Raw genomic sequence first — 15,299 nt, 5'->3', positions numbered from 1 at the left:
CTACGAGGCCACGTTTGCTGGAGGTATGACTGGGCTGGGCCTTACCCAAAGATGAAAGGCTCTTCACTGCAAGCCCGCCCTGCCCACTTGCGCCTGCAGCTACTAAGGATGTATGTAGTACATAATCTCTTGTAGTAAACGCTTTCGAGTAATGAAGCAGGCGGCTCTTCTAACTGGCGTCGACCTGGTCTTCCGTCTGGCCTTTTCCCCAATCCCACACCGAATTCGAGGAACTGTCTTGCATCGACCTCGTTTACACTGTCCTTACTCCGTACATGCCTAAAATATCCAATATCTATTTATGTCATCGTACCGATGCTTGGCAAATCAACCGACCAATGCCCACTTTAATTCCAATATCGACCTTTGGGACGGCTGTTTCGCAATGACGTATCAAGTGCAAAATCGAAACTTCCAGACTCTTCCCAGGCCTGCATCGTACGTGCGGCCGATGCCTTGGCGTACGCGCGGCAGATGGGGCGCCGTACCCACCCCGGGGCCGGTTAACCGATACTTCGGCCGTGCCGTTGACGAGATCCACGGGCTGTCCGACCCTCCCTTAACGTGTTGGGGTAGGTGGGCGGTAGGAGGTAAGCATCATAAGGTCGCTTTGCATTTTCGATAGTAGGTGATGTGCTTGAAACAACTCGACTCCATAGATACTGCAAAGCTTGGTATAAACGTCAGCGAGCTTATATACTTGGCCATGCGATGCCAAGAGCAGCCTTGTTTGCGGGGGATCTTATCTACATCCAATGCGTCTTCGAAGCAGCCGTTTAGAGCTTGGGTCCTGGCAACCGGATTACATGCGTGCAGGTTTCTGTTACATATATTCATCCATACCGTCTGCCATACTTCGTAGGTTTTGTCGAGTGTTGTATTTCTCGCCCCTCATGAGATTCCGAAACCCCGAAGTGGGCATTTATGAGACAGCCCGTGTGTATTGTAACGGCGGGTGACTTGATTGCTTCTTTTTTCCCTTCTTCTCTCTACAGATTTACTTTATCCCCGAAGGCTCATGGATTACGTAAGTAAACTCATAGCTAACGACTGAACACACAGCATACTTCTAAGCATAAGACATATCTTACTGGTATGTGTGGCCTCATGTACAGATATATCTAACCGCTTCACTCACATCACTATGACCAACTCATTATACCTGCGCGCTGGTAAGCAATATTCATGCCCGGTCTATTGACATAGAAAGTCGTCAAACCACGAATATACAGCACAAAATTACGAGATTACTAAGAATGAAAGTAACAACCTCATATTGTGTCCGAGTGAATCTGTCCGCGTACATTATGAACGGGTTCCCCGGGCATCCTACCCCAAGGCTTCTACGGCCTCATTATGCATACAAGGACCAGAGTCCTTTATTATAGTTGTTGACTACGATATAATAAGCATACGTAAGGTAATCGCCTCGCTAGTCTCGTCAAAGTGTAAGTAAGTATCGATACAACAGAACCCTGCTCCAGTGTCCCGTCTTTCTTATACACTATCGGTGGGACGGCTTTCACGCAAACCTAAGTATGTACGAGAGGATTCTCCTGGCAATGGAAAGAACGGCCGGGCCCGATATGTGCGGCGTAGTGAGGCTCCGCCCCCTGAGGACTTAGAAAACATTGATGCCCATAGAAGATATAAGAGCACCGATCCTCAACACTGGTAGGATGGATGGGCACTCGATCTTTTCGTGTGGTGTTAGGAAACAGGGAACACTCGACGTTGCCCAGCTATTGACTACTTAATTCAGCTACTGCTCAACATAATCAAGAACCAGCGGAAGCATAAGAGCATGGCCGCAGGGCTAAGTGTTCTAATCATGTCGCACATGCGGCTCATCTACATCCTAAAGTGAACATCTCTCTTACATATAGCGCTCGGTACGAAGAGTGCCCTGTGATCGGTCCAGTAGCTCAAAAGTAGTGCAACCGCCAAGATCACATTGACGCTGTTCTTTCATGATATTATCTCCATCAACTATTGTCGAGACCACACCCTTTAGTGCTCCCGACTTCCCCGACTTCTGGGGTAGGCCAGGTGTTAGGAGGTTGTTGCCCTTCAAGGTGACAACTGATTATGGATAATGCGTATGCCAATGACGGAGGTTGTTGATCTTGAAGATTACATTTGGCCTGGTCGAACAGATGGCTACCTCGAGAGTGTGTTCACCGCGAGGCCGAGAGAAAGTGTGAAGAACGCGGTGAGGTGGGAGGGAGCTTTTGGGAAGAATGATCGCTTCTCGTCATGTCTACGTATGGAGCTATCTAGAGGCTGCAGATGCAGCATTGCGTGAATATCTGCCATTTTCTCATTAAAGAGTATCGTCTCCAATCCAGAGCGTGTGCGCGCGCGTTTTCGTTTTCGCCGCCCATTTCTCTATCCATGCTGAATCCAGCTGCGCGATCGTGGCCCATCAAGTCCGACATTGTCAAGGAGCATAGCAGGAGGTAATGAATCTTCGCCAAGCCACAACTGGCTGACACACCAAAGCAACCACCAATGATCGTTTCGTCGTAACAGTTTGTTTACAAATCGTCGTCCTCCTCCTCACCGGGCAGAGGCATGGCGGCAGCGTCCTCCATCTCCTTGCGGTACTCCTCAAGAAGCTTCTCGTCAACCTGGGCAGTGGGGGGGGCAAGGGCGGGAGCAGCGACAAATTCCTACAGTCGATGTTAGCAGACGCAAATACGAGGTGTTATGAATCCAGGGTAAGTACTAACCAGAGATGGGTTGCCGACCAGCTTGCGGGCGAGCCACAGGAAGGGCTTCTCAAAGTTGTAGTTCGACTTCGCCGAGATATCGTAGACTGCAGGTTCTTCTTTCGGTGGAAGGTAATGGTCTTGGCCTTGACCTTACGCTCCTTCACATCGACCTTGTTACCGCACAGGACGATGGGGATGTTCTCGCAGACACGGACGAGATCACCTATTGCCAAGTTAGACTAAGTTGGGCGCGTTGTACAAGTGTCGATCTACTCACGGTGCCAGTTGGGGACGTTCTTGTAGGTGATGCGGGAAGTGACATCGAACATGATGATACCGCACTGTCCGTTGATGTAGTAACCGTCGCGGAGACCACCGAACTTCTCCTGGCCAGCAGTGTCCCAGACATCGAAGGTGATCTGACCGAAGTTCTTTTTGAAGAGGTCAGTATGCTGCGCGATTTGCTGATGTGATGTAGAGTCGGATCTGATCCTGGCTTACTGTGGTGAAGCCCAGAGGGTGAACCTCGACACCGAGGGTGGCCATGTACTTCTTCTCGAATTCACCGGTCAAGTGACGCTTGACGAAGGTGGTCTACATGTCGATTTACACGTCAGCATGCTGTTGAGATCAGGATAGAGATGTCAAGTTTTGTCGCATGGGAGGCGGTGACCCCACATCGAAGGCACGACAATAACAACCGAGGGAGAGAGGAGTATTTTTTCGCACTTACCTTGCCAGTACCACCATCGCCGACAAGGACCAACTTGAAGGTCGGGGAGTTTGTTTGAGCAGCCATGATGAACGAAGGGGGCTGTTATCAGGTTGTGATGTAAACAGACACAAACGTCGGACTGGGCGCAAATGAGTTAGCGGGGGGTGTAGGTGTGTTTTGTGTGGGAAAGCTTTGGGAGCAGTAGCGAAGGAGGGGTTGTTTGGCAGATGGCTCAAATGATGTCCACTCGATATTTTTCATACCAAGGCCAGGCTGCATTGAATGCTGATCGGGTTGGGCTGGGTGAGGTGGGATGAGATGTACCTTGTCTGATGCTGTGATGTGGTGTAGATGGGAGAAGGATAGAGTGAATAGCAGACCAATGCTCGGGTTGCCTTTTTCCTTGGTTGATTTTATTAGTATGGCGGGCAGCAGATTATTCGACACCAAAGGCAGGTTGGGTCACCAATAATCAAATCCAGAGGTCTGTTTTTCGCACGAAAAGCGGGGCCCATTCCCTTTGGCTCAGTGACGCTCTTTGGGCTTGGACCAGAAGGAGGGGCTTCTTGCCTGGCACGTCTGGCTGTCTGTCTGCTTTCAGGCTCACACAGAGGCTGCTGGCAAGTCCTCCCAAGTCCTCCTAAGACCTCACAGGCACCACCCAGCCCAGACATCAGGCGTCTAGCGTTGCCAGTTGCTATTGGCGAAGGAAAATTTGACAGGTAAGGGTGGTGGGGCACGTGATTGAGGTGGGCCCTGATTGGATCGATTATCGATTACCTAACCTTTCGGTCGTCAAGGTTGGTGGTGCGGTGTGAGCAGGACTTACCGCCGGGGACTGATTGATTCTTCCACTTGCGATAGGCAGAATGACGATGGAGATGGTGGGGTTCAAGACTTCAAGACTGTGAGCGATGGTCTACACAACAGAACATGAGGGAGCAAAGCTTCACACTGAAGATTTACGCATGCAGCTGCACGGATTTTTATATGGCAGCATTCCTTGTTGGGCAGTGAATTCTTCATCAATTCTACATTTTACTGCTTATCAATCGTGTTTGATCCCTAGCCCAGGCACCATTAGGCAGGCTTCTTGCACAACAGATCTGCCCACCTCATTGGGTGATCAGTGTAGGTAGGTAACCCTCCTAATGTTGAAGCCTGATCTGTTTAGTTTTCTCGGCCACTCTGGCAGCAGTATCTGACTAATCCGTCAAGGCTTGCAAATAATGCGTGGCTCCGTTCACATCGGTAAGATGTGGCAGCCCAACATGCCTCGGCCTCCCCAGTTCAGACGTGGAACAAGCGTGAGTTGAAGCTCCTGTCTTCTGGTTGCATCGGCGCCGCGAGACACCTTGACAAGGACGTTTTGCTAGAATGCGAGTTAGCTTTACCCATTCAAGCCGGCTGTTGCCATTTCACTTACACCCTGGTTACCCTGAACACATTCCGCAACCTTCTTTAGCCCATCATGATTAGCTCGGTTTACATAACCGAAGTTCCGAATCTCGTCGCCCGCCTTCAGGCCTGCAGACTCTGCTGGACCACCAAGAACCACGCTGTTGACTTTCGCAAAAGGCACGTCTAACGTGTCTGGAATGGAGTCACCCAGCATTCCGGGCCCGCTTGTTGTTGTCGGAGGCGCATCATCATGGTCTTGTAACGTGGCAAAATGCTCGTGGAGGTGCTTCTCGATAGCGTTCATGAGGTCTTTATAATCGTTTCGGAGCAGGATAATACGTGCTCTGGTCGTGCGAACTGGTATTGGGTCAGTCCGAGTCTGGTAGTTGTGTCGCAACTCGACGTAGTCACCTACTTTGCGGGACATCAATATCTGCTCGTGGAAATCCATCGGGCGTTGTAAGAGGTGTCTCCATAGTAACACCATGCTACATAGTCGATCAATAGCACGTTCGCGGCCCTTCAGATCAACGAGCTTACCGAGTCCAGCACGCCTCCGAGTGCCTTCAACTCGGCCTCGAGGTTGTCTTTCTTTTGCGACAACTCGGCAAACGAGAGATGGGCAGCATTGCCGTTGGCGAGGGGCCTAGAAGAAGGCCCCGAGGGGATCGTCGGTGCGTGTATGTTATCCATTCTCAACGGAAGGCCCATGCTACGACGTAGTCGGTCAGGTCATCGTTGATAGATGGAAACTGGAGCGCCCTTCCACCAGACGTTGGATGCAGATGTACCGTAGGTAGACAGCGGGACGCGTTAACCAGCGGCAGTCTTCTAATTCCATAGGTCGAAGGCGAAGCGAGCTTCTAGCGCGGGGTCATCAAGCTTATCTAACAATCAGTAAAGAAGTAGATATACGGACGGGTAGCGGGAGGCAAACGGAGTCGGGGGCTGCTCTCAATACCTGCCCCCACCTTCCACCGAACAACCATCTGGGACCCAACACGGGCACTTCAATGTTATTTACTGAAGTACAGCTATATCGAACGTCTATACCCAGTATAGGTTCAATCAGTTTGAAGTATAAGAGATGGTTATATCATCCAGTCTTTGCCGGATTCCAAAGGTCAGATGCCACACAGGTCTTACCTTTATGTCTTTCCACTTCCTCTACTTCCTACAGAGCTATGCTTCCAACGAACTACACTCTGCAGTAGCTCTCACCACGATGGCCGGCTGGATGCCAGGGATACCGGATTGATCAGCCAAAGCAGATCCATGTCTTGCATGCATATCATGTAGGAGCACCGCAGTATCAGCTGGTCAAATACCGAGACCTTCTTAATCCTCCATGCTACATAAACGTATTTTTCGAGCAGGGAATCGAATAAATGATTACGTGCCAAGCTTCTGCTTCAACCTTATTGGCACTCTTCCAATCTCAAGCCTCATCTCAACAATCGAACAGCCCTCCGCGGCAGCTGCATGTGCAGGCCAGTGTGAATAGATCCAGATACGACCCGAGGAAGGGACGGGGACATTAACATTCAGCAATTGTGACACCTAATCAATTAATTGCATCAAATTTGCAAGCAATCAGCTTCATCTCATGTCATATGTAATATATGTCTTCTTCTTCTTCCTCCTCCTCCTCCTCATGCCGTTTCTGACATGCTGCATTAGATAAGAAGCTCAAGCCATTGGCAAATAAACCAATCTGGGAAACGAGCGGCATTGTGGGCACCGGGATCTTTCATTGACTTATTTCGCGATCGGAATGTCCCTGGGTCTCAGACGCTGTTGATATGACGCAGCTTTTCCTTGGTGTCACCACGGGACACCGTGATTGTGTCACAGTCTCATAAACAAGACGCCATCTCCATCGCATTAAACGAAAATGGATATGCAGGAAGCTACAGAAGTCAACTTTCCCCCAGGCTCATTCCATGCTCCCTGCATATCTCTACCCGGTCTGGGACTCGTCACTGCACTCTCTCTCTCTCTCTCTCCTTCCAGTCCTCCTCCCCTTCTCGACTCAAGCCCGAACGTACCTAAAGCTTCCCAACACATGCTCTTTCTTATGCTACCATGTTGCAGGCCCGCAACTTCACTGTTGCATGTTCCGATGGGCAGGCCGATCAGGCTGCATCTTTGACTTTCTCCTGTCGTTGTCATCTGCATATTTCCCTGCAGCCAGTCATTATGTTTTGATTCATGACCTGTTGGTGGCTGGTATCTGTTGTTGCTGTCTTGGAGGTCCTTTTTGGCTCTTGGAACACTTTTTGGCATCTTCAATTTTTGGTTCAATAAAGCGACGTTGTGCCCCGTCTCCGTCTTGGTCTTCGGCATCATGGCCGCTCTTTTGTTGAGCAGTGAACCCCCACGCTTCCGCAGCTGTTCCGCCAGTAATACAGCCACCGGAAGCTGGGCCATGCCGGCCTCTGACTATCCGTCTCTGAGACCTAGCCGGACGAATCCTGACTTGTCCGACTGCGGTGCCGCCTTTCCCCTTGGCAACTCGGAAGCATGGAAAGACTTGGACAATATTGCAGCGTTGGGACTGTCTTTACACGCCGAAGGTGACGATGAGTCGCCGGCCTCAAACACCGATATCCCCCAGATCAACTTTCGAGATGATTGGCATTTATACGAAGAGACAAAGCTGCCCCTGTGCAGCCAAGCCCTTCCACCGATGGATCAAAACTCTCCAACGGCGAGCCCACCGGCCCAGGACCCAGAGATCGGGGGGTGGTAGCAGTGGGCCGCAGGAGCTGTTTCCTCTCTCTCTGGGCGACAACGTCTCGAGTCTTCGGCACCGGAAATCCTCATCAGACTCTTCATTCGGCTATGTGGCCGGAATCAGGAGCGCAAGCATAAGCCTCGCAGGTAGCGCAATGACGCGTTCGAAGCGGAACACCGTGAGGTCGTCTCGTTGTTCGAGAACAGAACGCAGCAGCAGGGCTTCCTACTCGAGAACGAGATTCTCAGAAGAGAGCACGCGGTGTGAGCGAACCATGTCGATCGACCCTACAGTGATGGAGCGTCAGCTGCAGAGACGCCGCGTCATTGAGGAGCTCATAAGCACGGAGGAGAGCTACATAGGAGATATCAAGTTCCTTATGAACGTAAGAAGCTGCCTTTTCCAGACCCAGACATGTTCCAAGCTTGCTATACTAATTGCACAAAAGGTCTATGTTACGATACTTGCTTCTCTGCCAACACAACAACAGGGACTCCGATCTTCAATCAACCGGAATTTGACAGACATTGTCGAGTTGCACGAGGAGATCCTGGGTGAGCTACACCGTGTGGTTCCCAACTCGGAGTATACTCAACTGCAGCAAGTCCAACCGGCTCATAAGCCTACGACTAGGCAAAATCATCAGCGATGGTACAGTCTCGACTCGGTTCCGGAGGTTAAGGACGGGACACCGTGGTTGCAAGACCTCCCCGGGATGATAGCGGAACCCACCATTGCTGCAGATGTTGCACAGGTGTTTGGCGATAGGGTTAGTTGCAAGCCCCCCAGCCCCCACGCCTTGGTTATGAGTCGTGTCGAACCTTGCGGCTCCGTACTAGAACCAAAGTCTAACGGCTGAACTCTTCTCAGATGTATCGCTTCTTCGTATACGAAGAGTATGGCGCCAAGTATGAGATGATGATCAAGGACGTGGCATCGACTCATCGCGCAATGCCCCAATGGGAGACGTACCAAAAGGGGCTCGAGGCACTGGCTGCTTCATTGGGGTCGGCCAACCACCATGTGGACCGCTCGAGAAAGTCACTCACTATTGGTGATCTTCTAGTCAAGGTATAGTTGCGACTAAATTTACTTTTATTTCACATTACTCCATACTGACCTGATTCAGCCGATCCAACGAATTTGCAGATATCCCTACTCTTTGCAGAGCTGCTTAAACATACTCCCGTTTACGACTGCCCAAATTCACATGCCCAGATCGAAAACGTTCTCGTTCGATTACGCGAGGCCACAGCCGAGATCAACCGTGCCACCGACGATCCCTCTGTGAAAGTAACAGTGGAGAAGACGTGGTTGCTGCAAGATCGGTTGATCTTCCCAGACCAGGTATGGATATGGATTTAGTATTGCTACTAGCATTCGCCCGTACTAATGATGGCAGTCTTTTGATACGAATACCAAAGCCAACGTGCGCTTGTTGGGACAGATTCAGCTATGCGGTGCTCTGCATGTCTGCTGGCAGACAAGGAAGGGCGTCAAGGGACGATACATGATATGCTTGTTATACAGGGACTCTCTGTGTCTTGCGACTGCCGAAGGGCTGAATCAAGTATACGCCATCCAAGCATGCATCGGCTTGAACACAATCAAACTCGAAGAGGCAGACAACGGCCGAGGTAATCCATCCATCCATACTTGCCACCCCACAGGTGAACGCTCATCGCTCACACTCGATAGGTCTCCAATGCCACACGGCCCCTTTCTCTTGGAAATTGGTCTTTGAGATTGATCATCAGCTTTACGAAATCATCATGACTGCCTGCACGCCCAAGGAGGAGATGGAATGGCGAACACGCTTGACTGGGTTGATCCCAAACGAGCCACATGACCATCCCGAGGCGCCTTTATGTAGCTCACTATCTTTGGATATCAAGAGTCTTGGAACCGTATTTGGAAAACCAGGTATGTCGAAGCTAGTACGGCGCGTTCCCGAACCAAAGACTGACGTGTTCCGAAAAGGTACCGTGGCGCGGCGTCTGTCGATCCACCGGGCCACGACGGTTGGACCCAAATCTTCCTTATGTCAGGTTATACTGAAAAACACCACATTATTGAGAGATCCATCAGGATCAGGATCGGTGACTCCGATCAACCGCTCGCAGTCTCTCTTGACTACGAACTCGAGGATTCCTTGTCTATCGCCGGGCCGGGGTGAACGGGCGCGCCTTGAGGCTCTGCTTGCCGATGTGTGGAGCAGAGCCGCTCTGCCATTTCCCGGTATAACGAACCGGTCCAAGAGCGAATACCTGGTGCGTAGCTCTGCCTCGGCCATGAAGAGGAAACTCAGTGTTGCGGTATCACGAGCACGTTTCTGAAAAGGACGCCGAGTACTACGAGCATGAACAAAGCTCGGGAGAAGCTGGCCGATAGAACATCGGATCGCGCGCCCAACGAAGAGAGCGGCGACCCGGTGCGGAACACGGCCAGCTCGCCTACGCTGGACTGCGACTTTTCCACGCCAGAGCTAAGCCTGGAGGAGGACTTTGCTTATTTGCAAGGCCGCCTCCCGGTGATATGCGACGAGGCGGAACGAGCGAGCAGCTCGAGCCCCAACTTTTCGGCGATCGACGAAGTTTCTGCCCAAGGCACGGTCAGGAAGACAGACCCTTTGCGACAGGAGCCGCCACCACCGCTGCGACAGCAAGACGAGACGACGATGGCTCTGTTAACATCGCCCCTGTCGATATCACCAGCAAACAGCCTGCGGCCGAGTCTCACAAACACGCAGTCGGTCAAGTCGCTGTCGCCGGTTTCAACGGACAGGAGAAAGGAGAATGTGCAGCACCACGTGGGAGAAGCAACGGCCCAATCCCTTCACGAGTCGGCGCCGACTGTCAAATCAACAAGCAAATGGACGAAAGTCGGCATGTTGAATCGAAGTCGCGTGACCGGCGGGCTCCGGAGCCTTTTCCGTTAAGCCACTCATGAACGATGATACCCTCTATTGTTTTCTTATCATATATTTCGCCGGGGATACGGAAGGAGGAGATTATGGAAATGCTCTTAATACTTTGAGTACTCTGGTTAACATGACTACCCCCCATATATTAGTGCTTGCCAACAGTTTTTATACACTTTGGCCACGATGGAGTTTTTGGTTGGTTGACCAGTAAGTGAGTAAATAGGCACATAGTCAGTCAGTGTGGGCTTGAAGATGTTGTTGGACAAGCGTACTGCTCGTTCTGTTTTGGAAGCTTGTATCTAGACTACGACGATACTCTCGTCCTTTGGAGAAGAGTATACCCTTTACAAATTCATTTGTGCCAACACCAACACAGGTACCTATTTGACAAACAAGTGCCTGATTACCATGCCATGTTCTCCCGCTCACCCCCTCCTCGTCCCTCCCCTATCCAGTCTAAATCGGCGATCTCGTAACCGCAGGTACCCGTCCCCTGTTGTTGGTCTCGAGTCCAACCTTTCTGCCAATTCGCATGTCCATGGCCAGGAGGGAACTACGCTCACTGCCCCGACCTGATCTCACTCAATTGAGATACAGTGAGGGGGCAGTTCTATTTTGTTTCTTTTTACGATCCATGGATGCTGAAATGGACCACTCCGTTGTACCTATTTTTAAGCTCCAGAATGACGTATGACGATTCCAGCAGATGGCGGGGTAGCTTTCTGGTTGCCCGGCGTCCAGACGGGGGCCCAGGCAGCCCAAGCAGCGCAGTGGACAGTGCGGCAGTAGCAGGGCCAGCATCGTCGCGTGTCAGTCATTTGTTCCAGCTGGGCTATGACGTAGGATAAGGCACTGATGCGCGCAATCCCGCAAACAGCCAAAGACAGGTGGGAGCAGATCAAGCTTGTAGACGGTTAGAAGCAAAAAGGTACGTAAGAAGGTCTTCATTTGTAGCTTGGAAGCTGAGCTGGCCTCCTGCTTTACCCCTCCAATAAATTCCATCTACTGCGAGGTCTTCTCTCCCATCATCTTCACTTCTCAATCATACCAACAAACACATCCCAATCAGCGACAACAATTCCTGTGATACCCCCCCCCCCCACGACTACTACTCTATTCCCCAATCATCAACTCTTTTTAGAACCACACATCCAACAACCGTCAAAATGGTTAAGGGCGAAGCTGTACAGACCAAGTTCCACTACAAGAGCCAGGACGGCGAGGACTTCATTGTCTTCGTTGACGATGTCGAGACCATGAAGAAGTGGAAGGAGGATTCCTCAATCCCCATGGCTCACTTCATCTCTACCTTCAAGATCTTCGTCACACACAAGTAAGTTATTCGCACCACTTCTTCTCTATTGCCCTCGGCAGGTTGGCCGACGTTGGTCACCTCGAGTGTCCACATGATGCAACATGTATCCCAGTTCGCCTGTGCCACCTACCGAAGGCATATGCTGTTGGCTCTGCACATTGTTGAGTTCTCCGGCTCGACCCCGAAGCCGGCAACGGATGGTTCGACTATGTGTGGGGGGTAGCAGTAGCTGCCAAGCGCGCAAGATTGCACCCTGCCAGCCCATCACTACCAACAATTCCATGGAAGAACGGCGGCTAATATAAACCCCCCCAAAAGGCAAGGCACCCAGGGCCAACTTGACGGTGCTTCCAAGTCGACATTGGAGAACGAGTTCGGCACCTCGATCGACGAGGATGTCATCAAGGTGATTCTGCAGAAGGGCACCCAAGAGACTTCCCAGGTAAGCCCATTGATATACTGTGCCGTTCTGGCTACCACCCAGAAACAACTAACACCGCATGCTAGTTCCCTGGCCGCGATGGCCCCAAGAACGATGCCCAGATGGGCTCCATCGTCAACGGTCAGCCCGGTACCCGATAAATGCGACAATGACATGCTGGTCGCATTCTGAGAAGAGCGAGGTGACTGCTCGGTTGTGCGGAGGCATATAGGCGCATCAAGAATCGATTGCGCGACTAGTTAGTATTGCAGACGTACTCGGAGCTCGAAAGGATTTCAGAGACATACTCCCGGAAGAGTGCCTGCCTACCTGTCATAGATGCGATGAGCAATGCTCTGAATGAGACACGATATGAACAACTGTTATTCTGGCCCATGTTGATTGAAATGGAAGTGATGCGAACCGTAGATTTCAGTTGAGTCGTACACTGTTGGTTGTCACTAACCCATATCAATCTTGGGATATTAGCTGTGTGAAAGGCAGTCGAAGCGATGTGCTGAACACGTTCCCGGGGCGGCAGTATCCAATCTGCCGCCTGAAATCACCCTCTAATTGAGGTACGCCATCCATGTCGAGCTTCCGCAGATACGTCGAAGCCAAGTGATGGGCTCCAGTCATGGCTACTCTTCCATCCGCCGCACTTCCACTCTCGCTGAAGAGCTGAAGCCCTTCGGAGTCCCGAGACCTCTGATTCTCGTCACCACACCCGATAGAGTCTTGAGTGTGGCTCAGGGACTAGACAAAGGCTTGCCGTTGCTCTTCTGCTCCAACCTGCCGTCAGTGCGATTGGTCGCTGTATTCTGGGTGAGATATAGTTCATATAAACGTACCTGAAAACCAGGACTTATATTTAGGGTCTCGTCACAAAGGAGGGAGCACTTGCTTTCCTACGATGAAGAGCATGGCTAGAGATAGAAGACAACACGAACAATCCCTCTCTCTCCGTCTGCTTATATGACTTCTTTGAGGGGGTGCAACGATTATCGTGGTGGCGTGTCTCTTCTAGGCAGTGAACGAGTGGGGAAAGATGCCAGAACAAACAAAATACGTTACTATACCACCCCCGAACGGGATGAACGAACTTTTGTCCCTCGCTGCCGCCCGCTGCCACATCCGTCTCAAAGGTCCAGGTGGACTGGTTGGCCCGCCCTTACAACCGCTTCTAGGTGTATACTGTAACTATATGCTTATGCTCTCGTGCGTGGCAATCTCCGGTGCGCTGGCACAGGCGAGAAGAAGCAGGCATGGCATTACATACGAGTGGCATCCCGGGGGGTGTTTTGAGGACAGCCGGCTGCCCCCATGCCCGGTCCCGCCTCTCCACTACTCTGTCGTCTGGCAGGAATTATCAAGACCCCCCTTCCTATACTATGACAAGTTGCTTCGTCGGCAAAACAACAACAAACAGCCCCTTGGTGAGTGACTCGATCGATAATCATTCCATGATGGACTGGATTCCCTGAACCCTCTATTCTGGCTGAGACATGACGAAGCCTCATCCTACCTTTCTTATACTATAAGAGGACATGATATTCCCGACAGGGATTCCATCATCTGACAGATCATCCCCAGCCCGAACGACGGGCTGACGGGAGAAGCAATTGATGATGACGACGATGATGATCAGTGAAGTTGACGCAGGATGGGACGATCGTGGACTTCATGATTCCGTTCGTCTTCTCCAGGTTTTCTTTACTCCTCCTGCCGCAGCATTAGTGGAGTGGATAGGGGAGTGAAAACAAAGACAAAAGGCAAAAAAAGAACCAAAACATGAGACCACCGTTATGTGTCCAATGCACACCCAAGAAGACGAACGTTGCGTGGACCACGCCCTTGGTGCTTGGCAGCTACGTATCTTCCAAGTTTCCAGCAGCTGGGCCCGGCAGTTCGGCTTGGGGCTTGGCTGGGTCAAGATGCCGCACAGCCAGTGTTTCGGAACCCGGCCGATCTACCAGCATTCCGACAAGCAAGCCAGGAAAGCAGGAAAGCACACAGGGCGGGCCATCATCAAGAGCGCGCGAGAGTCATATGATACGAGAGGAAAGAGACTACGTCTTCCAGGGCGTTTCGCAATTCTTTGTGTGTACGTGTAAGTACGCATTGGGGTTAAGATAGGCATCTGTGAGGGAGGGGCAAAGAGGTTAGCCGAACACATAGGTTAGTACGGAGTACTGTAAGTCATGATACCGCCAACGGCGACACGGGAGATCCGGAGAGCCTTCTTTATTGATGAGATCTTGCGATCCATCCCATCTCATCGGATTATGTAGTATATTCAATTATGCATGGAAGGAAAGAGCACACGGCCGTTGGCGGAAATGTCATCCCAACTCAAAAAATAAGCAAGATTTGATCCGAGAACGATCATGGGCGGATTTGAGTTGCCGTCCTCGGAGCAGAAAGAGAAAGAGAGATGGGCCGAAGTGTTTTGATATGGGGGTTTTTATCTTCTATTTAGTGCTCCAGATTACAATTTTGGTGAGTAACGTGCATTTTAACAGACCGAACAACTGATAGTGACGTATCTGAATTGGATGGTATAATTATGTGTCTAATGTTAACTTGCTTGGATTAGCTTGGCTGCTACACGCAGTGTAGAGGATTAAATCGCGACGAGTCTAAGGACCAGGTGCGTAAAACAATGAGTAAGGAAAATCTTCGCAGATTTGCTTGTCCGAACCCCCAGACCGTGGACTTGACTGGTTGAGAAGTTCGCGATATCCTCTGTTTTCGTAGGTAGCGTTTCCCAAATCCTCCTCTCTTATCGCACCGTGGCCCCTTGGGGCCAGGTATCCCCGACCACTTCTGATGTCATCATCCACCTTGCCGCCGTGAAAGCCCAACCCAGCCCGTAAATCATCGACCATTCCGTATGCTGTGGTGCTCGATCAGAATCGTGAGCAAGTCCATCTCCCTCCTGGCCTCCCCCTCGATGGAGGCCGTCGTAACACGGATCCGCAATATGGACCGGTAATGCTAAATAGTATCAAATAACGCCGTGGTGTAAATGCCAGATAGAGCCAGTAGAAAAGTTTGATCCCGCTCATCGATA

The 15,299-nt window shown here is 51.1% G+C and overlaps 5 protein-coding genes across 5 annotated transcripts; 3 read left to right on the top strand and 2 right to left on the bottom strand.

The window, feature by feature from the left end:
• Nucleotides 1–2,537: 2,537 nt before the first annotated feature.
• PG994_010580 (GTP-binding nuclear protein GSP1/Ran) lies at nucleotides 2,538–3,513 on the bottom strand (the record flags this gene model as incomplete). Its single annotated transcript, XM_066861989.1, has 6 exons — nucleotides 2,538–2,672; nucleotides 2,733–2,818; nucleotides 2,869–2,937; nucleotides 2,992–3,145; nucleotides 3,216–3,308; nucleotides 3,448–3,513. The coding sequence occupies 6 exons, from the start codon at nucleotides 3,511–3,513 to the stop codon at nucleotides 2,538–2,540; spliced, it is 603 nt and encodes a 200-aa protein (XP_066711099.1).
• Nucleotides 3,514–4,672: 1,159 nt separating this feature from the next.
• On the bottom strand, nucleotides 4,673–5,541 carry PG994_010579 (uncharacterized protein; the record flags this gene model as incomplete). The annotated part of the gene is made up of 4 exons (XM_066861988.1): nucleotides 4,673–4,801; nucleotides 4,856–5,187; nucleotides 5,246–5,318; nucleotides 5,371–5,541. 4 exons carry the CDS (start codon nucleotides 5,539–5,541, stop codon nucleotides 4,673–4,675), a joined length of 705 nt encoding a protein of 234 aa, XP_066711098.1.
• Nucleotides 5,542–7,177: 1,636 nt separating this feature from the next.
• On the top strand, nucleotides 7,178–7,582 carry PG994_010578 (Dbl homology domain-containing protein; the record flags this gene model as incomplete). The annotated part of the gene is made up of 1 exon (XM_066861987.1): nucleotides 7,178–7,582. The coding sequence occupies one exon, from the start codon at nucleotides 7,178–7,180 to the stop codon at nucleotides 7,580–7,582; it is 405 nt and encodes a 134-aa protein (XP_066711097.1).
• A 259-nt stretch (nucleotides 7,583–7,841) lies between these two features.
• PG994_010577 (RhoGEF domain-containing protein) lies at nucleotides 7,842–10,516 on the top strand (the record flags this gene model as incomplete). Its single annotated transcript, XM_066861986.1, has 8 exons — nucleotides 7,842–7,952; nucleotides 8,016–8,336; nucleotides 8,438–8,638; nucleotides 8,786–8,914; nucleotides 8,970–9,204; nucleotides 9,266–9,490; nucleotides 9,656–9,837; nucleotides 9,959–10,516. The coding sequence occupies 8 exons, from the start codon at nucleotides 7,842–7,844 to the stop codon at nucleotides 10,514–10,516; spliced, it is 1,962 nt and encodes a 653-aa protein (XP_066711096.1).
• Nucleotides 10,517–11,656: 1,140 nt separating this feature from the next.
• On the top strand, nucleotides 11,657–12,387 carry PG994_010576 (uncharacterized protein; the record flags this gene model as incomplete). The annotated part of the gene is made up of 3 exons (XM_066861985.1): nucleotides 11,657–11,823; nucleotides 12,124–12,247; nucleotides 12,313–12,387. The coding sequence occupies 3 exons, from the start codon at nucleotides 11,657–11,659 to the stop codon at nucleotides 12,385–12,387; spliced, it is 366 nt and encodes a 121-aa protein (XP_066711095.1).
• Nucleotides 12,388–15,299: the final 2,912 nt, after the last annotated feature.

Source organism: Apiospora phragmitis, assembly GCF_038363925.1.
Source record: "Apiospora phragmitis strain CBS 135458 chromosome Unknown utg000010l:1.0-9815664.0:1.0-9183399.0, whole genome shotgun sequence".
In the NCBI taxonomy this organism is placed as follows: domain Eukaryota; kingdom Fungi; phylum Ascomycota; class Sordariomycetes; order Amphisphaeriales; family Apiosporaceae; genus Apiospora; species Apiospora phragmitis.
Note: the sequence above shows the minus strand (reverse complement) of the source record. Positions and strands in the feature narration are given on the sequence as shown.